This window comes from Sus scrofa, chromosome 14 (genome assembly GCF_054392235.1).
Source record: "Sus scrofa isolate SSC_HxYL_T2T_F1_AM1 chromosome 14, Sscrofa_HxYL_maternal_Yorkshire_Landrace_v2.0, whole genome shotgun sequence".
NCBI lineage: Eukaryota > Metazoa > Chordata > Mammalia > Artiodactyla > Suidae > Sus > Sus scrofa.
The window spans coordinates 135,834,055-135,856,298 of NC_139396.1; the positions used below are offsets into that span (position 1 = coordinate 135,834,055).

General features: G+C 46.6%; 1 protein-coding gene across 4 annotated transcripts; it reads left to right on the forward strand.

Moving 5' to 3' along the window:
* The first annotated feature begins 1,563 nt into the window (after window positions 1–1,563).
* On the forward strand, window positions 1,564–13,713 carry NOLC1 (nucleolar and coiled-body phosphoprotein 1). Of its 4 annotated transcripts, none has more exons than XM_005671408.4 (13): window positions 1,564–1,705; window positions 4,647–4,702; window positions 4,814–4,956; window positions 5,052–5,185; window positions 6,661–6,826; window positions 7,876–7,997; window positions 8,123–8,264; window positions 9,718–9,846; window positions 10,058–10,168; window positions 10,262–10,903; window positions 11,040–11,146; window positions 11,612–11,704; window positions 11,861–13,713. In XM_005671408.4, the coding sequence occupies exons 1-13, from the start codon at window positions 1,586–1,588 to the stop codon at window positions 12,017–12,019; spliced, it is 2,124 nt and encodes a 707-aa protein (XP_005671465.1). In that variant the 5' UTR covers window positions 1,564–1,585; the 3' UTR covers window positions 12,020–13,713. The 4 variants fall into 4 exon arrangements, with proteins under 4 accessions (XP_005671465.1, XP_005671466.1, XP_005671467.1 ...); XM_005671409.4 differs by having other exon boundaries at window positions 6,664–6,826; XM_005671410.4 differs by having other exon boundaries at window positions 4,817–4,956.
* Window positions 13,714–22,244: the final 8,531 nt, after the last annotated feature.

Sequence of the window (22,244 nt, forward strand, 5' to 3'; positions counted from 1 at the left end):
GGGGGTCTGATCTCTGCATTTCCATCAAGAGTATGCTGGTGCTACTGGTCCAGGAAGTAATTTTAATATCAAAGTACCCCCACACATATTCCAAATAAAGGTTTTCTAAACCGAAGCTTGTGTGTACACAGACCTTATTAGCTTGAGCCACACACAATGCTTGGTGTTCAGCAAGTGCTCAGGTGTTTAAAGAATGCATGCGGGAAGATAGATCTTTGGGGAAGAGGAATTATACCAAGGACAGGGGAGTGCCTGTTTTGATGAAGGCAAAGGAAAGGTGTGTCCCTTTAGAAAGTGGAGCCTTACTTTCCTGAAGGGCGTGAATGGGAAGTAATCGAGAGGTAGTGGATAGGACTGAAAGGATTGCTGTCTAATGTGAACTGAAACGTGATAGAATTTATTTGGCAGGCCTGGGCACTGATTGATATTTGAGTACTCATGACAGGGATTGCGTTTTTTTGTTTTTATTTTAATGGCCACACCCATGGAATATGGAAGTTCTCTGGTCAGAGATTGAATCCAAGCTGCAGCTGTAACCTATGCTACAGCTGTGGCAACACCAGATCCTAACTCAGATCCTTAAACCCCCTGTGCCACAGCAGGAACTCCTTGTTTTGTTTTTGGTTTTGCCTGTGCCCAAGGCATGCAGGACTTATCAGGCTAGGGCTTCAACTCTTGCCACAGCAGTCACAGAGCCACACTAGTGACAAGGAATCCTTAACCTGCTGAGCCTTGAGGGAACTCCAGTTGAAGGGTTTTCTAGTTTTCCCCCAGGGAGAGTACCGGGTGTGAAAGTGGAAGGGTCATTTTCAGGGTTCTAGATTTGAAGAGATTGCTGCTGTCACTCAGATTTGGTGCAAAACCGCTTTTCCCTTCATGGAACTGACTTAAGGCTGTATAAGTAAAAGAAGAAAGGCTGTCTCAAGGGCAAGTCGTAATTTTGGAAGGGGCAGTTTTGAAGATCAGCACCTCATCACTACAACGGATAATCTGAAGAATCCTGTAATGGAGATGGGAGTGCAGAGGTTGGTGTGATACCCTGAGAAAGGGCCTCCCAGGGTGTCGGAGACAGTGAAGATGAAGGGTGGGAATCCACTGGCAGCACCGATAGAAGCAGTATGGGAAGTCATGTGACCAAGCTAAAGGGAGTTCAAAGTCAGCTCGGTCTCCCCAGCCCACTCCTTACCCTGGCATCCACAAGTCAGGGGCGCAGGTAACCACCACCCCAGGAAATGTGGCTGCGGCTGAAAGGCTTAGAAAGGCTGGGCGCGAGAACTCCGGAGTTTTCCCGCCACATCTCTAGGGCGTGACCCCTTGACGTCAGGGCTCCGCCTCCACAAAGTAGCCGAAGGGCGGGCTCCGCCCTAACCAAGATGGCGACACTCGTGGGACCGGAAAGAGTTCATAGATTTCGCCTTTACCCAGCCTCCAAGGCGGGAGCGGGAAGGCCCTGCGGCGTGTGCCCGCCCCTTCCGCTGTGTCCCGCGCAGCGCGGAGGCATCACACTGGCCCGTCTCAGCCCCTCCTGTTCCGGGTTCCTGAGTCGTGTGCGTCCGCGACGGTAGTGACGCGTATTGTCCGGAGGATGGCGGACGCCGGCTTGCGCCGCGTGGTTCCTAGCGACCTGTATCCTCTCGTGCTCGGCTTTCTGCGTGATAACCAGCTCTCGGACGTGGCCAATAAGTTCGCCAAGGCAACAGGCGTTGTGAGTTCCGGGTTTGGGACATAAGGGGGGATGACCACAGGGCTCTGGGCCCTGACATGCTTAGGTTTGCAGGTAAGGAGGTCTGTGGGGTCCTCCAGCCCAGTGTTTTGGGCCTTTGTGCCGAGCTCTCGGCAGTGTCCAGAGAAACCCTGGAATGCCGGCATCTCTTCCACGAAGTCTTACTACTCAGCGACAAGCCTTGTTGCTTTTTTTGGTGAGAGGTGAGGCGGCGGCGGCGGCAGCAGCAGCGTGGGACCCGCGTGGCCTAGGTCACGTGGCTGACAATGTTGCGAGAAGGGAGCGCTGTGTCCCACCAGAGGCATTGGAGGCTCCTGGTTCCTTCTTTGTGCTTTATCTTAGCTGATGCCAAGCGTGACTTGGACCTTAACTCTCAAATTTGAAACACAAATGAAATTGCTTTAGAAATAATGAAGGCTGGGATTTTCCTTAGTAAGAAAGGGAACGAGAGTAGAGGCAGGCAGGGTTCTGCTTCTAGTTATACTGAGGTAGGCTTGAGCATCATAGCTCTTCGAGGCATAGCTGTGAGCTTGACTCTTAACTTCTGGCATCAGACAAGTCTAAGTTTGGGAACAGCCTCTGCTTAAAAAAATGTATGATCCCGGGCAGCTTGCCTAGCCTCTCTGAATCTGACTTCTGTGGCGATGTCATCATGCACTTAATAGGATTTTTGGAGTTCTCTTGGTGCGGCATGTTAAGGATCCGACACTGTCTCTGCAGCTACTTGGGTTCCTGCTGTGGTGAGGGTTTGATCCCTGGCCAGGGAACTTCTACATGCAGTGGCCGCAACCAAAAAAAAAGTTTTCGTTGCTTTGTAGGAGTTTTGTGATTTTCAGTAGCAAGATATATACTAAGTGGCAATACCAGTGCTTTGTGCTCAGGAAGCATCAGTGAATGAATGCTCTTATCTTAGTTACGGTAACTTAGGATGTTCCAAGTACAGGTAAAGGGTGATGACCAGGAATGTGAAAGGTTTGTAATCTACATCTCAAGGAAAGCTGGCATGACTACATGCAAAAACACCTTGAGAGAGGGTAGAGTGGAATGGTAATCTTGGTGGTCTTGGTCTTTGACTAGGAGGATGGACTTGTTCTTTGTGGTAGATCGAGCCTTTCCGCAGTAGGCTGGATGAAATTGGGCCTTTCAGAATCAAAAATCTTTTTTTATTTTACTTTTTTTACTTTTTTTGCTTTTTAGGGCCACGCCCATGGCATATGGAGGTTCCCAGGCTAGGGATTGAATCAGCTCCAGCTGCCAGCCTGCACCACAGGCACAGCAACTCAGGATCCGAACCGTGTCTTTGACCTACGCCACAGCAAGGCCGGATCCCCCACCCACTGAGCGAGGCCAGGGATCAAACCTGCATCCTCACGTGGGATTTCTTTCTGCTGTGGGATTTCTTTCTGCTGTGCCAGGACAGGAACTCCCTCAAAAATCTTTTTTATGTGGCAAAAGCTGATCTGTGGAGGGTAGGGTCAGATGCTAAGCTCTCTTTTTTTCTTTTTTGGCTGCCCCTCAGGCATATGGAGTTCCCTGGGCCAGGGATCAGATCCCAGCCATAGCTGGGGTAACACTGGATCCTTGACCCGCTGTGGCAGGCTGAGGTCAAACCTGTGTCCCAGCACTCCTAAGAGGCTGCGCAATGGTGCCACAGTGGGAATTCCAAGCTAGGCCCTTTTTAAGTATTATCTCTTAACTTTTCAACAACTTAATAAGATGTGTAGTATTATCTATCTTATAGGGAAGAAAAAAGTCTCAGAAAGATTAAAAGATTTGCTCAGGGTCACACAGTAATAACTGACAGAGGTGAGTTTCACATTTACTCATCCAACTCTGAGCCTATGGTCTTGTATGTACTGTAATGACTTGCCCTTTTGGAGGACACCAACTTCTAATAAATATCAGTATAATTGATAGCTGAATGTAATTCTGTACTGAATATGTAACATAGCTTTTTACCAATCTTCTCTTGGAGGTTGGTTTCCAATGATTTGGGATTAAGCCACGTTGTAGCAAATGTCCTTTTGTGTAGGTGTTTGTCTTGTGGTCAGGATTAATTCTTGGGTAATAACACTGCTAGAGTAAATAGAATGCATGTTTTTAAAGCCTTTGATAAATAGAATTGTCAGGCAGCGGAATAGATGATGCCAGAAACTATAGGAATAGCCCAAGGGTTGTTTTGTTTCTTTGTTTTTGTTTTTGTGGCTGTGCCTGCAGTATGTGAAAATTCCTGGGCCCGGGGATTGAATCCATGCCACAGCAGGGACCCGAGCCACTGCAGAGACAACACTGGATTCTTAACCTACCATGCCACAAGTAAACTCCCAGCCCAAGTTTTTGATACCAAAAATTGGGAAGTAACTGTATAGAATATTTTTCTCCTAATATGTACAAGTAGGAGAGGTCTTACAGAGATGTAAGGTCTTTAGCAAATATAGCAAGTATAAAACAGGTCATTTTTGGCCACCCCTTGGCACACGGGCCAGGGATCAGATCTGAGCCCCAGTTGCGACCGTTGCCACAAGCGCCGGAGGTCAAATCTGCATCCAAGATGCTGCTGAAGCTGTGTTGCACCACAGCGGGAACTCCTAAAACAAGTCACTTTTTTGTCTTTTTCGGGCTGCACCCTTGGCATCTGGAAGTTCCCAGGCTAGGGGTTGAATTGGAGTTGCAGCCGCAGGCCCAGGACAGCCACAGCAACACAAGGTCCTGAGCTCATGGCAATGCTGGATCCTTAGCCCACCAAACGAGGTCAAGGATTGAACCCAAGTCCTCATGGATACTGGTTGGGTTTATTACCACTGAGCCACCATGGGAACTCCAACCAGTCACTTTTAATGAGAGAGTAACACAAAATCTGAACTCCCATAGAATAGCCAAGATAAAAATTTCATACCCTGTCTCTCTACCTTTTCTCTTATAGACCCAGCAGGACGCCAACGCCTCTTCCCTCTTGGACATCTATAGTTTCTGGCTCAAGTAAGTCTTCTCTGTGCCAGTGTGGCTGTTTTCTCCCCTCAAACGGGCTGGTTTGTGTTCTTTGGTTTGGGAAGGTCCTGATCGTCCAGAAGTTAGCCTCATCTACTTCAGCAGGTCCACCAAGGCCCCAAAGCGGAAGTTACAGGCAAATGGACCAGTGACAAAGAAGGCTAAGAAGAAGACTTCATCCAGTGACAGCAGTGAAGACAGCAGCGAGGAGGAAAAAGCCCAAGGACCTCCAGCTAAGAAAGCTGGTAAGGACTGGCAGGGAGTTGTGATTCTAGGAAAAGGATTTGTAGCCTGCCTTTACCACATGGCTGATTCTTACTGGGACCTGTACTTTATTCAGCTGCACCTGCCAAACGGGCCGGTCTTCCTCAGCAGCCTGGAAAGGCTACAGCCAAGGCATCAGAGAGCAGCAGCAGCAGCAGCAGTGAAGAATCCAGTGATGAGGAAGAGGACAAAAAGAAAAAGCCTGTTCAGGTTTGCAGCTTTGGGAAGGAAAGGGCTTGATTAAGGGATTGAGAAGAAAAAAAACCCAAAAAACCCAAAATCTTGGCTTTTAGCTTGATGGTTGTGGGTATACAACAGATGATTATACGGGGTTTGTCAGAGAGGTTGCAGAAGCATGACGTCTGGCGAGGACATGGGAGGTTGAAGTTGGACCCTGAAGAGATTCAACCCATTCTGCTCCCCTGGCGGTACTGGGTTTCTCTGGGACCCTGTCAAGGACTAGGAGTAAGAGAATATGTTTTATGGACAGGTGCAGGGAACTCTAGGCAGGGAATGGCAGGGACCAGGCCAGTAAATCAAGTGGCTAAACTTTTCTGTTCCCCGGCCCCGTCTTCTCTAGGGCCACACCTGCAGCATATGGAGGTTCCCAGGCTAGGGGTCTAATCAGAGCTGTAGCTGCCGGCCTACGCCAGAGCCACAGCAGTGCAGCAGCATCCCAGCCGTGTCTGCGACCTGCACCACACTTCACAGCAATGCCGGATCCTTAACCCACTGATCGGGGCCAGGGATTGAACCTGCAGCCTCATGGTTCCTAGGTGGATTTGTTAACCACTGAGCCATGACGGGAATGCCATCTGTTTCTTTTTTTTTTTTTTTTGGCCGTGCCTTTTGCATGTGGAAATTCCTGGGCCAGTGGATCAAACTTGGCCCACAACATTGAAAGTGCTGGATCCTTAACTCACTGAGCCATGTGAGGACTACTAGACTTTTTCTTTCTTTTCTTTTTTTTTTTTTTTTTTCCCTAGGGCTGCACCCACGGCATATGGAGGTTCCCAGGCTAGGGGTCTAATCAGAGTTGTTGCTGCCGGCCTATACCGGCGGTATAGCCACACCAGATCTGAGCGGCATCTGTGACCTAAACCACAGCTCATGGCAATGCTGGATCCTTAACCTGCTTAGTGAGGCCAGGGATCGAACCCGCAACCTCATGGTTCCTAGTCGGATTCGTTAACCACTGTGCCACGACGGGGAACTCCAGCTTTTTCTTTCTTATTAAGAGTTTGTTGCCCTTTTTTTTTTTTTTTTTTTTTTTTTGTCTTGTTGTTGTTGTTGCTATTTCTTGGGCCACTCCCACGGCATATGGAGGTTCCCAGGCTAGGGGTTGAGTCGGAGCTGTAGCCACCGGCCTACGCCAGAGCCACAGCAACGCAGGATCCGAGCCGCGTCTGCAACCTACACCACAGCTCACGGCAACGCCGGATCGTTAACCCACTGAGCAAGGGCAGGGACCGAACCCGCAACCTCATGGTTCCTAGTCGGATTCATTAACCACTGCGCCACAACGGGAACTCCTGTTGCCCTTTTCTTAGGGTGTTCTGCTTAGCTTTCCCTTGCTTTTACTGTTCCGTTAGCCCCTAAAAAACAGCTGCAAGGAAGCTTTCTACTTTAGAATGTCTGTTGGGTGCCCAGGAATTCTTGCTGATTCTCTGTATGTTTTCTCACAGAAGGTAGTTAAGCCCCAAGGCAAGGCAGTCAAAGCTCCTCCTAAGAAGGCTGAGAGCTCTGATTCCGATTCTGACTCAAGCTCAGAGGATGAGGCACCAAAGAACCAGAAGCCAAAGACAGCAGCCGTGGCAGCTAAAGCTCAGGCTAAAGTGCCAGCCAAAACAGGTATCATTTCTATTCCCACGAGGCTGGGCTGCTGGGGACCAGGGGACTCTGGGGACTGGTGTGAAATGTCACTGTTTGTTGAAGTATTGACTAGTGTCATTTTTTAAAAAATGAAGTAAAAACTACTTTTCATACTAATAAGTAAAAAATTTTATTATTAGGGGCTAGTAACTATAGAAATAGTTTGCAGTGAGGGAAAACATGGGTTTTTTTTGTTTGTGGTTTTTGTTTGTTTTTTGTTTTGTTTTAGGTCTGCACCTGCAGCATATTGAAGTCTCCAGGCTAGGGGTCAAGTCGGAGCTACAGCTGCCAGCCTACACCAAAGCCACAGCATCGCCAGATCGGAGCTGAGTCTGTAAGCTGCACCACATTTCACAGCAACACCGGATCCCTGACCCACTTAGCGAGGCCAGGGATCAAATCCGCACCCTCGTGGATACTAGTTGGATTGGTTTCTGCTGCGCCACAATAGGAACTCTAAACATGTTTTTTAAAAATGGTTTCAGTTTAGCTTTTTTTTTTTTAGGGCCAAATCCGTGACATGTGGAGGTTCCCAGGTTAGGGGTCTAATCGGAACTGTAGCTGACGGCCGACGCCAGAGCCCTAGCAACACCGGATCCTTAACCCACTGAGCGAGTCCAGGGATCGGACCCACGAATTCCTAGTCGGATTCGTTTCCGCTGCGCCACTCGGGAACACCCAGCATTTTTCAGTTGTGTTTCATAGCCATTTCCACAAATCTAATTTTCTTGTAACTATTTATATCTCTATTTTTGGTGCTTTTCATTACCATTTTTCTTCTTGTATCTTCATTCCATAGAGTGAAGGAGAATTTTTATTTCCTTCAGTAATTTTCCTCTATGAAGGTTTTGAAGACCGTTTTATTCCTGAAGTTGGGCAGGAAATTAATCCTTTGCTACAGTAAACCACAGCATTCTCCGTCATGCCTGCTCCAAAGGCAGGAGACTCCAAAGTACTGAGCTAATAGGAAGGAGAGTTTTAATGGCCTTTTGGTGCCTTGATGCTCCTTACATTATCTTATATTGTAGGTACACCAGCTCGGGCAGCACCTAAAGTAGCCAATGGCAAAGCAGCTAGCAGCAGCAGTAGTAGCAGCAGCAGCAGTGATGATGACTCAGAGGAGGAGAAGGCAGCAGCCGTCTCCAAGAAGGTATGGGCCTTAACTTCAACCAGGGAAGAGGGCACTGGGGACGGAGGTGAGGGGTCTCTGTTTCATGGCAGGATTGGTTGGGTCAGCATTTTCCTGTGGTAATCGATTTTCTCCACGTAATGCAGACGGTACCTAAAAAGCAAGTTGTGGTCAAGGCCCCAGTGAAAGCAGCTGCTGCTCCTGCCCAGAAGAGTTCCAGCAGTGAGGACTCCTCCAGTGAGGAGGAAGAGGAAGAACAGAAGAAAAAACCAATGAAGAAAAAACCAGGTGAGGAGTTCCCTGGTGGTGCAGCGGGTTAAGGATCCAGCTTTGTCACTGCTGTGGCTCTGGTTACAACTTTGACTCAGGTTCGATCCTGGCAGATTCTGCATGCCATAAGCACAGCCAAAAAGCGCCAGGTGGCTGGACATGGGGAGTCAAGCTATGTGACTGTGAACAGGGCCCGATTGCAAGAGAACCTCTGCAGTCACCATGTGGACCTCTTCCTAGAGCTACCTGGCATGGCAGCTAGCTTCTCCCAGAGAAAGGAGAATGCCACACACTGTCTTTTTTATAGCCTGGACTCGAAAGAGTGACATGTCATCATTTCTGTTTTTTTGGGTTTTTTAAAAAATTTTATTAGTTATTTTTGTCTTTTGTCTTTTTAGGGCCACACCTGTGGCATATGGAGCTTCCCAGGCTAGGGGGTCAGTGGGAGCTGTAGCTGCCAGCCTATGCCACACCTCACAGCAGTGCCAGATCCTTAACCCACTGGGTAAGGCCAGGGGTAGAACCCTCATCTTCATGGATACTCATTGAGTTCGTTAACCACTGAGCCATGAAGGGCACTCCCCACCATGTTCTTTTTGTTAGAAATGAGTCAACCCATCCTAACCTCTGCTCAGCTGAAGGGGAATTAAGCTCCATTTCTAGAAGGAAGAAGTATCAAAAGAATTCTGTACTTTTTTTTTTTTTTTGGTCTTTTTTTATAGGGCTGCACCCATGAGATGTGAAAGTTCCTAGGCTAGGGGTCGAAATCAGATCTGTAGCTGCTGGCCTATGCCACAAATGCAGCAAAGCCAGATCCAAGCCAAGTCTGCGACCTACACCACAGCTCATAGTAATGCTGGATCCTTTAACCCATTGAGTGAGGTTAGGGATCAAACCCGTGTCCCCATGGATACTTGTCAGGTTTATTCCCACTAAGCCACAATGGGAACTCCTATTTCTTTTTCTAATGGCTGCACCTGTGGACTATGGAAGTTCCCAGGCCAGGGATTGAACTTGAGCTACAGCTTCGACCTACGCCACAGCTGTGGCAATACTGCCTCCTTTAATTGCGCCTGATTGAACCTGTGTCTCTGTAGCAACCTGAGCTGCTGAAGTCGGATTCTTTTTTTTTTTTATTGTTTTTTTGCCATTTCTTGAGCCGCTCCCCCAGCATATGGAAGTTCCCAGGCTAGGGGTCTAATCGGAGTTGTAGCCGCCAGCCTATGCCACAGCCACAGCAACGCAGGATCCGAGCTGCATCTGCAACCCACACCACAGCTCACAACAATGCCAGATCCTTAACCCACTGAGTGGGGCTGGGATCAAACCCTCAACCTCCTGGTTCTCAGTCGGATTCGTTAACCACTGAGCCATGACGGGCACTCCTGAAGTCAGATTCTTAATCCATTGCATCACAGTGGGAACTCCACTGTACTTATTTTAAAACCACCACACTCTCCCTTCTAAATAGGTACTTATAGTTCAGTTCCCCCACCTTCAGTTCCGTCACCCAAGAAGCCCCTGGGAACCCAGGCTCCCAAGAAAGCTGCAGGGAAGCAGGAGCCTGTGGAGAGCAGTGAGGACAGCAGCGACGAGTCTGGTGAGTGGTCACCTGTGCTAAGTGGGAATGGGGAGTGTGTGAGGAAATGCTTCTGTCCCTTCTGCTTTTCCCTGAAGCAAGACAGGGCTGAGGCTCTGTGTGAGTCTTCGCATCTTGTTTGTATTGCCCCTGGTTGGGGCGGGACTCTTGTTTGTATTGCCCCTGGTTGGGGGGGGGCTCTGGACCCAGCCTGAGCCATTGTTCACTCCAGATTCAAGTTCTGAGGAAGAAAAGAAACCCCCAGCTAAGGCAGTTGTGCCAAAAGCCGCTACTAAAGCAGCTCCAGCAAAGAAGGCAGCAGAGAGCTCTTCAGATAGCTCAGGTAAGGCATATGGAGGCCTTTGGGGCAGTGGGAGCTCCAGGGACTCCCCAGAGTCTAGTTTGGGGAGCCACTCATTCTATTCTTGCTGTCTAGACTCTGACAGTTCTGAGGATGAAGCTCCTGCCAAGCCAGCCAGTGCCACCAAGAATTCAAGTAAGCCAGCTGCCACTCCCAAGCAGTCTATAGCTAAGCCAGCCACAAGTTCCAAGCAGCCTGTAGGCAGTGGCCAGAAGCCTCTGACCAGAAAGGCTGATAGCAGCTCCAGTGAGGAGGAGAGCAGTTCTAGTGAGGACGAGAAGATGAAGAAGACTGTAGCAACCCCTAAGTCCAAGGTGACGGCCAAAGCAGCTCCATCTTTGCCTGCCAAGCAGGCCTCTCAGGGTGGTGGGGATAGCAGTTCTGATTCAGACAGCTCTAGCAGCGAGGAAGAGGAGGAAGAGAAGACGTCTAAAACCCCAGCTAAAAAAATGCCACAGAAGGATGTGGGAGCTGTAGCCCCTTCTAAGCCAGCGTCTGCGAAGCAAGCCAAGGCTGAGAGCAGCAGCAGTTCTTCCTCTGATGACTCCAGTGAGGAGGAGGAAGAGGACAAGCCCAAGGGCAAGAGCACTCCGAAACCACAGGCCCCCAAGGCCAATGGCACCACTGCATTGACTGCCCAGAATGGAAAAGCAGATAGGGATAGCAACGAGGAGGAAGAGGACAAGAAAAAGGCAGCAGTGGGAGTTTCTAAGCCAGGTCTGTATCCAGAGAACCTGCCCCCCAAATCAGGATGGGCTGTAGTCCTGGGGTGGGGTGGGCTGGGATAGGGAGCTGAGGCCCATAAGTGGCTTCCAGGAAACCAGTCTCCTGAGGCTTATTTTCTGTTGTACAGGTTCAGGAAAGAAGCGGAAGCAAAATGAGGCTGCTAAGGAGACAGAGACACCTCCAGCCAAGAAGATAAAGCCCCAGACTCCCAACACATTTCCTAAAAGGAAGAAAGTAAGCAGTCTTATTTTCCTCTCAGGAGCCAGCTTTTAGAGTAGGAAGAAAAATCTCGGATCGACTCTGACTGTTCTTTTTTTTTTTTTTTTTTTTTTTTTGTCTTTTTGCTATTTCTTTGGGCCCCTCCCGCGGCATATGGAAGTTCCCAGGCTAGGGGTTGAATCGGAGCTGTAGCCACCGGCCTACACCAGAGCCACAGCAACGCGGGATCCGAGCCGCGTCTGCAACCTACACCACAGCTCACAGCAACGCGGGATCATTAACCCACTGAGCAAGGCCAGGGACCAAACCCGCAACCTCATGGTTCCTAGTTGGATTCATTAACCACTGTGCCACGACGGGAACTCTGACTCTGACTGTTTTTTGCCTGGCTTGGCACACATGCTTGTGTGTGTGTAGCTCAGGGGGGCTTTTCTGTTCCATGACCACGCCACCTTGATTTTCTACTTCATTGTTCTCCAGGGAGAGCGCAGGGGATCCTCTCCATTCCGAAGGATAAGGGAGGAGGAGATCGAGGTGGATGCTCGGGTGGCAGATAATTCCTTTGATGCCAAGGTGAGTGGAGAGGTGGGTGGGGTAGGAGAGAGGACAGCTTTTGGTTCCGGTTGGTGGGACGTTCTCTGGGTTCAGGGTGCCTGGAGCAGGGAGAAGAAAGTGCAAGGCGCGGGTGTTGTCTTTCTGCGGGCTAACCACCTCTCTCCACTTAACCAGCGAGGTGCAGCTGGAGACTGGGGGGAGCGAGCCAACCAGGTTCTGAAGTTCACCAAAGGCAAATCCTTCCGGCATGAGAAAACCAAGAAGAAGCGGGGCAGCTACCGGGGAGGCTCCATCTCTGTGCAAGTCAATTCCATTAAGTTCGACAGCGAGTGACCTAGGGCTGTCCCTGGTGCAGCAGAGGTGATGACCTGAGACCCCACACTTGCCCCAGTGGACCTGGGAACGCTCAGCTCTATCACGGGAGGGGCTTGGTGAGGACAGCAGTTGTTTAGAATAGGTCTGAAGACTTTGCGTGGTGACATCCTCTAAGGTCCTCTCCTGTGTTTGTGATTTTGTACAGATTTGGTTTTGCGCGTTGGGTAGCAAGGACAAGGGAAGGGGAATGTCCTTTTTTAAGAAAAAATTTTAGTTGTTCCCTTCTCCGTGTTCCGTGGAAGTCCTCATACTGAAAAATTTGTATATTTTATATTAAACCATTTTCTGTTGATTTTTGTTGTGATTTTCAAAGGTGGGTTCCCACAGATAAAATCTTAGCTATCGTCCAAGGCATAGTGAAGGTCATATGTGTGAATTTTAATAATTGGAGAATTCTGCCTATGTGGATGCTCATGTTCACATTTCATCTCTTCTACCCTTCAGAGGGACAATTGAGAATGGTTACTGTAGGAATTCCCTGATGGATCCGCAGGTTAAGGATCCAGCGTTGTCACTGCTTGTGGCGCGGCTGTGGCTGGGTTTGATTCCTGCCCTGGGAACTTCCATATGCCACAGGCATGGCGGAAAAAAGGAAGGAATGGCTAATGTACATATCTGTGAAGCATGAATTATGTACCTCATTCATGGAGTGTAGGACCGAGGTTTTCAGCCAGCATGGACTTAACCTACTTTTGGGGATTTACTGTTTTGTTAAAGGCAAAATTCTGGTGTGGTATGAATGCCATGGATTCAGTCTGAATGTTTTGTTTCCTGTAATCTTACTATTATATAATGTTTGCAATACATGTTTTTTAATTTGAAAGCATAAACTTTTTTATTGTTCAAAGACAATTTTTGATTAGCTTGACCCTTAATAGTGCTGAGTACTAAATTAAGGATGACATCTTCTCATATTTTTACATTTTAGGGAACAGAATATGTTGATTTAATCCAAAAGCACATAGTCACTGGGTGTTTCTGTCTTGGTAGTGGTGGCGACACAAAATTAGTTTCATTAATTCCTACATGGTTGGGAATCACTGATCAAGAAAGCGAAATAAGAGAACCTATCATTAAAAACCTCAATCCTTAGTAGGAATTAGGTTGTGTTAGGTGAATTTGTAGGTAACCTCCTTATATGCTAATGAAGGTGGAAAGAACTTTTATGACACATATTAACTGGTAAAACTTGAGTTAGAGTGGGGTTGGGAGAGCATCCTAACAAGATTTGTTGTGTCTTGTAGTTGGTACATGGGAGCAACTAATGTGCCCCCTTCAGAACCTTAACCCTCAGTAACGGAGGTAATAATAAAAACCAGTGAGCAGAGCTGTGACCCTTAGGCCGAGCGGGCCGGTCTTAAAGCTGTAGAAGATGACGGCAGTGCGCAGCCAGAGCAAGATGAGGAGGCAAGAGTCAGCGACTTCTCCAGTGCTGGGCTGTCGCCCTGTTGGGAAAGTGTGCTCTGGGTTTATGGATGAGCCGTAGCTTAGGATTAGTCTCCCCTTGTTTGGGTTATCAGGGAACCTGATAACCTGGTTTTCTGTGTAACTGCCTCAAAGAAGAAAATGCTCTTCATGCTGACACAGGTATTCTGTCTGCATGGTAAAAGTTCTACATCTTACTAGGAAATAATAAACTGGCTCATTTATAATGTGTCTTGAGAGTTTTATTAATGTGAGTCTGAAGCCCTCCCACCTCCTACTCAAACTAGAACAACTTGGATGCCAGTTAGAGGGCTGGAGTCCAGACCTGTGAGTTCACCGTGGAACCTTCTTGCCCATACCTTGTCTCATGGCGCCTTTTCCAGGTACTAGTCCAGTCTGTGCATAGTCTAAATTGGGGGTTGGCAAAATGATCTATATGGGCCATGGCTTGTTTTTTTGTTGCTCAGGAGCTAAGAATGGTGTTTACGTTTTTTAAAGTGCTTGCCAAAAAAAAAAGGGGCATGTAGCAGACATTATGTGGCCACAAAGAATATAATGTTTGCAGTTTGCTAACCCCTAGTCTAAATCAGTGATTTATTGATTTATTTTTGGCCTTTCTGTCTTTTTAGGGCCGCACCTGTGGCATATGAAGGTTCCCAGGCTAGTGATCAAATCAGAGCTGCAGCCACCAGCCTATGCCACAACATGGGATCCGAGTTGCATCTGCGACCTATACCACAGCTCATGGTAACACTGGATCCTTAACCCACTGAGCGAGGCCAGCGATCGAACCCACGTCCTCATGGATGTTAGTTGGGTTTGTTAACCACTGAGCCACGATGGGAACTCCTAAATCAGTGATTTTACAACATTAATAAAATTATCTGGGAGTCTTTAAAAACACTGAAACCCGGAGTTCTCACTATGATCTGGCATTGTCTCTGTGGCAGCGCAGGTTTGATCCTCTGCTCAGCACAGTGGGTTAAAGAAGGATCCAGCATTACCACAGCTGTGGTGTAGGTTGCAACTGTGGCTCAGATTTGAACCCTGGTCCGGGAATTTTGAGTGCCACAAGCATGGGGAGGGGGGGAGGAAGAATCCCTAAACTTTTTTGTGTGTGTTTTTCATGGCCTCCTGTTTCAGTGCACCTTCCTTTGTTCAAGTTACAATGCTAGTGGAGTCTTAACTGCCTCTAACCAGGGACAGATAGGATTTCCTTTTTCAAGGCTGCATACTATTCCATTGTATGTATATCCCACATTTAATGATTTTATTTTGCGTCTCTTACACATTTAGTGATTTGTATTTTCTATGAAATGTGAACAACTCTGTCTCCAATTTCAATTAGATTATCTTTTTCTTAATGATTTGTGAGTGTTCTTGATACACTGAAGAGATTAGCCCTTAATCATAGATTATAGCTAATTGGTTTTCAGGTATTTTTACCTTAAAATTGAATATAATATATTTCCATTAACTTTTCACCTTAAAATAGATGAATAATTTGTAAGCTTACTGTTTATTGTCTAAAGCTATGGCTTGTTTTTTCTTTTGCATTTTATAAACAACCCTTCCCAGTCTTATTTTACTATTTATTGATTTATTGTTTTTTTTAGAGTCGCATATGGAGGTTCCCAGGCTAGGGGTAGAGTGGGAGCTGTAGCTGCCAGCCTACACCACAGCCACAGCCACACCAGATCTGAGCTGTGTCTGCGACCTATACCACAGCTCATGGGAATGCCAGATCCTTGATCCACTGAGCAAGGCCAGGGATGGAACCTGCGTCCTCCTGGATACTAGTCAGATTTGTTTCTGCTGAGCCATGACAGGAACTCCTTTTTCTTTTTTTTTGTCTTTTGAGGGCCGTACCCGTGGCACATGGAGGTTCCTAGGATAGGGGTCGAATCGGAGCTGTAGCTGCCGGCCCGCACCACAGCCATGCCAGATCCGAGCTGTGTCTGCAACCCACACCACAGCGCACGGCAATGCCAGATCCTTAACCCACTGAGTGAAGCCAAGGATCGAACCCACAGCCTCATGGTTCCTGGTCAGATTTGTTTCTGCTGTGCCCCGATGGGAACTCCTGAATCCTATCTTAGAGTTAATGGTTATACACAGGCAATGGGGGTTTGCGTGTGGGGGGGTGGGGGCGGGGGTTTCTTTGATGTTTGTTAAGCATTTTTGTTCATGATGCCAAATATCCATTGATAGGCAGAATGGATCCTATTAGAAACTAGTTTTCTGAATTCCTTCCCTATTGCTGCTGGGTTCTGGCACTGTTGCTGAAATCCACACATTCAGTGAATTGCACACACCTGATGGCTCATGCTCCTCTACAGTACACATCATATGGACACAGGCAGGAGACTTGCCAATATCCGTTTGTGGGTTTATTATGTCTCACAGGTCTTACTGCCATCCAACCCTGTTAAGTGGATGTTGGCTAGATCCAGGTGTCTCAACCTTGGTTTTTGGGGCCAGGTAGCTTTTTGTTGTGGAGAACTGTCCTGTGTGTTGTAACATGTAGCAGCATCTCTGGCCTCTGCTCACTAGATGCCAGTAGCATTCCCCAGTTTGGACAACCAAAAATGGTTCCAGATATTGCCAGTTGCCCCTAGTTGAGAACCACTGGTGAAACAGCTAAGTTTACAATTACTTGCTTAGGAGTTCCCATTGTGGCTCAGCTGAAACGAATCTGACTAGCATCCAGAAGATTCGGGTTTGATCCTTGGCCTTGCTCAGCGGGTTAAAGATCTGGCCTTGCCCTGGGTTATGGTGTAGGTCACAGATGCATCTTGGATCTGGCATTGCTGTGGCTGTGGTGTAGGCTGGCAGCTAAAACTCCGATTCAACCCCTAGCCTGAGAACCTCCAAATGCCACGGGTATGGCCCTAAAAAAGCAAAAATAAATAAAATCATTTGCTTAGGGTTGATAAAACTGCAGCTTAGTGTCACATTGAGACAAGAGTCCAGGTCTCTTTAAAAATTGATTTCCCTGTGTTTATCATTGCTTAAGTACCTGCTATGTACCAGCCATAGAATTCCGAGAGCTTGTGTCTAATGGAAGAAGTCGGAGATGGGGAACAGTTCAGTACACTGCTGAGTCCTGTCACCAAGGGCCAGGGTAGCACCCCCAAGAGGACAAGCAAGAAAAGACTTGACTGGCCTTGGCCCAGGATTCTGACAAGAGTAGCAGCTTGCTAGGTGTGAAAGAGGCACATACCATGCAAGGAAGAGGAAATATTTCTGATGGGAAAAGAGAGCCTTTAGGATAGATCAGGTGGAGGGTAATGTGAGAGGCAGGGGCAAGATAATACTGTTGGATTGAGGATTCAATGGCAATGGCCTTTTGTACCCAAGACAGGAGTCGGTACTATTTTGTTCATATGAATATATTAGGGGATTACTAGTCCAATGCAGTACTCCTTGGCACTAATACAGCTGAGGGGAAAGCAAAGTCCCCTGCGCCATGCAAAACTGTCTGCAGTTACTGAAGGCCCAGTAGGTGGGGCTCTTGCACACTGCAGGGAGATGGACTATAATTGAAGCTTGGTGCTGTCTTTTTTTTTTTTTTTAAGCTCGATTGATTGATTAGTGTTTGCTTTTCAGGGCTGCACCCATGGCATGTGGATGTTCCCAGGCTAGGGGGTGGAATCAGAGCTGCAGTATCAGAACTGCAGCTGCTAGCCTACACCACATCTCACAGCAATGCCGGATCCCGGAACCACTGAGTCAGGCCAGCGATCCAACCCTCATCCTCATGGATACTAGTTGGATTCATTTCCACTGTGCCACAGCCGGAACTCCTGGTGTTGTCTTATTCCAGTTACATTAAACAAACTCTGAAAATCCGCTGTGAGCCTTTGGATAGAGAGATAAATAAGACATAGGCCCTCATTTGAGGACCCTTTGTGCTGAAGAGTGGAGAGGAGAGTCTGCCCTGGTTATCTCTGAAGGTCTCTAGTCCTGGTTATCTCTGAGAGGTCAGCAGCAGGCAACATGGCTTGCAGAAGAGCCCTGATGTTCACCATGGAACTCCCGACCTTCCCCTCAGGTCCTACAGGGCGCTGGAGTTCCCGCAAGGGGGCCCAGCCGCAGATCCCCATTGCTTATGAAAACTGCGGACCAATGTCCCTCCTAGTCCTGGGAGCTCAGAGGCCCTCGTACTCTCCCCTGTCTCCCCTCCCCTCCCAGCATAATCATCCCTATAGAGCTCAGGATGGAGGAGAACAAATGCCAGGCTTCTATATTTGAAGTGGGTTGGAAGGTAGGGGACATATAGAGTATTTCAATAAGTTAATCTATAAGACAGAAATTTATCCAGTCAGCAAATGCGAGTGCTAACTCTATGCTCACATAATTTGTGAGAGATGTTGAGAACATAATCATGAATAAAAACAAACAGTCCCAGCAACCAAAGGTTACTCAGGCTAATGAAGGGCAAAGATATTAATCCTCACAAATAAATGTATATATAAGCTTCTGTGCCATAAGGGCAAGGTACCAAGAGCTATGAGAACATGTAACAGGGGAAAATGACCCAAGTAATGGTGGGACTTCCTCAAAGGCTGGGTAACCATGAATTTGTCATCTAAACTGGGATGCTTTTCTGAGTGAAGGGAAAGCAATTGATAATTAGACTGAAATTAGCAGGTATGGACTGAAACCCTCTAAGGCAAGCCAGGACATAGGGTAATAGAAATATTTACTGAAGGAAGTGACGTTTCAGCCCAAACTTAGGTGAGAGTTGCTTAGGTGAAGTTGTCGACGTGGGTTCTTGGACTCTTTAATCAATAGAAATTGATAACAGGCCAGAGGAGGAATTGAGGCAAGGCTTTACTGGGACTCATGCTGCAGCATGAGGGAGGGAAAATAAGTGACAATTTCCCTTACTTCCTTTCCAGAAGTGGGTGGGCTGTTTCCTTAAATGGGGGTGAGAGTAAGGGGTGATTGGTGGGTTGGGCCAGAGGGTTGGCTTAGGTGGTCTGCCCATTCGCTTGGTGGTGCTGTGGGCAGGGATCATGCGCAATACCCTGCTCTTGGCACCTCGGAAGTGGCAGTTGGTTTGTGGTCTTACAGTTTCTTGTTCGCACTTTCCCTCAACTGCATGTGCATGCAAGTTATTTTTAGTCCCTTATGGTTTCTTGGTATTCTGTTGCTCAAAGAGATGTTGGTCCAGATGCAAGCACTCCAGTAATGTGTCCCAGGTCCCAGCCTATCTCAGTGGTACAGGATGAGGAGGGCTGTGTGTTTTTTTTGTTTTTTTTTTCCACTTAGACGGTGTTCTGCAGTCTCTTGAGACCAGGCAGGTTCAGTCTGGTTCTGGCAACCGAAAGAAGAGCTGAGGCGCTGTGGGTAGGTCGGAATCCCTTTATTGGCTTCATGAGCTGTGACAGGGAAAGTCCCATCCACCTTTCTTTTATATTAGTACTGAACAAAGCCAGCAATTAGCCAAAATGTTACATAAGGGGTAGCTGTCATCCTGTTCTACTGTGCATGCACATGTGTAACTATCATTGTGTAGTAGTCACTGCATCATTCCTCACCGGAACAACATGGCAGCTAGGTAGAAAGAGCCTGAGTTACTCCATTTTCCCCACAGAGGGCATAGCATGTGCAAAGGCCTTTTGGTAAGAGAGAGTGCGATCAGGACTCCAGACTGAAAGAAGGTCTATGCCGCTGAAAGGCAGAGGAAGGAGGACAGCAATGTAAGATGAGGCTGGAGAGGGAGGCAGGGATGGGGCATGCAGAACCTTGTAAAGTGTGTTTAAGATTTTAGTCTTTATTCTGAAGGCAATAGGAAGCTGTTTAAGAATATGTGAGTGTCAGAGCTCCCGTCATGGCTCAGCGGAAATGAGTCTGACTAGCATCCATGAGGAAGCAGGCTCAATTGCTGGCCTTGCTCAGTGGGTTAAGGATCTGTCGTTGTCATGAGCTGTAGTATAGGCTGCAAATGTGCTCAGATCTGGGGTTGCTGTGACTGTGGTATAGGCCAGCGGCTACAGCTCCAATTCGACCCCTAGCCTGGGAACCTCCATATGCCACGGGTGCGGCCCTAAAAAGACACACACAGACACACACAAAGTGTGTGTCTTAGTCACAGCAGAAATGTATTTCTTACAGTTCTAGAGCCTGGGAAGTCCAAGATCAAGATGCAGGCTTGTTTGGTACCTAGTAAGAGTTCTCTTTCTGGCTTGCAGAAGGCTTTTTGCTGTGTCCTCACATGGCAGGGAGAGACTGAGCAACCTTGGTCTCTCTTTACAAGGACGCTAATCTTATCATTGGGCTCTTCCCTCATCACCTCATCTAAACCTAATTATACTTCCAAAGGCCCTGCCTTCTCATACCATCACACTGGGAGTTAGTTAGAACTTGAACATATAAATTCTGGGGAGCGGGGAACAAAAACATTCAGTTCATGAAAGTGTGTATTTCAATTTTTTTAAGTTAAGTATATTCAAATATAGACCAAAGTGGAGAGAATAGCATAATAGCTTCCCATGTTCCCATCTAGCTCTTATCCATACATGGCCTATCTTGTTTCATTTCTAATATCCTAACCCACACATTTTGGTACCCTTTTCCCATTGGATGTTTTGAAGTAAAAACAAGACTTTGATTACATTTATAAATTATTTGCATAAAGGTTAAAGCCTTAAAATATATATAACAATAATTCCACTATTGCATCTAAAAAAATTACTAATACAGACAGTAATCAGCTGATATTAAGTATCCTGTCAGTATGTCACTTGATGGTGTTAAAGGCTGGTGACAGATTTGCCTGCTGAAAAGCCAAATGTGATCACCATGAGAATAGAGTGAAGGGACCTGGAGTGGTTATTTTGAGACCAGTCAGGCTACTACAGTAGGCCAAGTGAGAGATCATTTTGGTGACCTGAGCTCAAGTGGTGCTAGGATAGAGAAGATGGAAAAAGGTGATTGGATTTGAGAAATATTTGGGAAGAAAATTAGACAAAATTTGGTTGGAGGGCAGGATAGGGAGCCCTGAGGAAGAGATCCAAGAGATCTTTCATATCAGTACATAGAGAGCTTTCCCATTCTATTTTGTTTTTCAAGTAAACTTCTTATTTTAGAATAGTTTTAGATTTACAGAAAAATTGGGAAGGTATTCCAGAGAGTTCCCATATACCCCACAGACATTTTCCTCTACTATTAACCTTTTACACAGATGGTTCCTTTTTCACAATTTACAAACCTATATTGATACATTAATATCATCTAACACTCATATTTTATTCAGATTTCTATGGATTTTTTTTTTTTTTTTTTGGCTGTGCCCACAGCATATGAAAGTTCTTGGGTTAGGGATCAAACCTGCACCATAGCAGTGACCCAGGCCGCTGCAATGACAATGCCAGATCCTTAACCTAGTGAGCCATCAGGGGACTCCTGTTATTTGTGGACTTAATGATGGCCAATCTGACCGGTATGAGGTTGTATCTCATTGTAGTTTTGATTTGCAGTTCTGTAATAATTAGTGATATTGAGTATCTTTTCATGTGCCTACTGACCATCTGTATGTTTTCTTTGGACAAATGTCTAGGTCTTCTGCCCGTTTTTCAACTGGGTTGGTTTTGGTTGTTTTTGTTGGTTTTGGAGATTAAGCCCTTGTCAGTCGAATCATTTGCAAATATTTTCTCCCATTCCGTAGGTTGTCTTTTTGCTTTGCTTATAATTTCCTTTGCCATGCAAAAGCTTATAAGTTTGATTAGGTCCTATTTGTTTATTTTTGTTTTTATTTGTATTGTCTTGGGAGACTGACCTAAGAAAATATTGGTACAGTTAATGTCAGATAATGTTTTACCTGTGCTCTCTTCTAGGAGTTATGTGGTGTCATGTCTTATGTTTAAATCTTTAAGCCGTTTTGAGTTTATTTTTGTGCATGGTGTAAGGGTGTGTTTTAACTTCATCGATTTATGATGCAACTGTCCAATTTTCCCAGCACCATTTGCTAAAGACACTTTTCCCATTTTATATTCTTGCCTCTTGTGTCGAAGATTAATTGACCATAGGTGTGTGGGTTTATTTCTAGGCCCTCTCTCCTGTTCCATTGAACTGTGTGTCTGTTTTTGTACCAATACCACACTGTTTTCTAAAAAATTTTTATTGGAATATAGTGGAATTACTGCACTGTTTTGATTATTGTAGCTTTGTAGTATTGACAGAAGTTTGGGAGAGTTATGCCTCCTGCCTTGTTTTTATTTTTTTTCTTAGCATTGCTGGCAATTCTGGGTCTTTTATGGTTCTTTATAGATTTTTGGATTTTTGGACTTTTAATTTGAATGTGCCCTCTGTTTCCTATGAATTTCTGACTGATATATCATATTTATTATTATTATTATTATTATTACTATTTTTGTCTTTTGTCTTTTCAGGGCCACACCCTCAGCATATGGAGGTTCCCAGGCTAGGGGTCCAATTAGAGCCATAGCCGCCAGCCTACACCACAGACACAGCAACATGGGATCCAAGCCTCCTCGGCCTACACCACAGCCACAGCAACGTGGGATCCAAGCCACCTCTGCAACCTATACCACAGTTCACAGCAATGTCAGATCCTTAACCCACTGAGCAAGGCCAGGGATCGAACTACAACCTCATGGTTACTAGTCGGGTTTGTTAACCAATGGGCCACTACAGGAACTCCTATCATATTTATTATTATTTCCTTTTAAAATTAGTGCTTTTGTGTATTGTTTTAAGAAAATTTTCCTTATCCTTAGATAAAATCGTT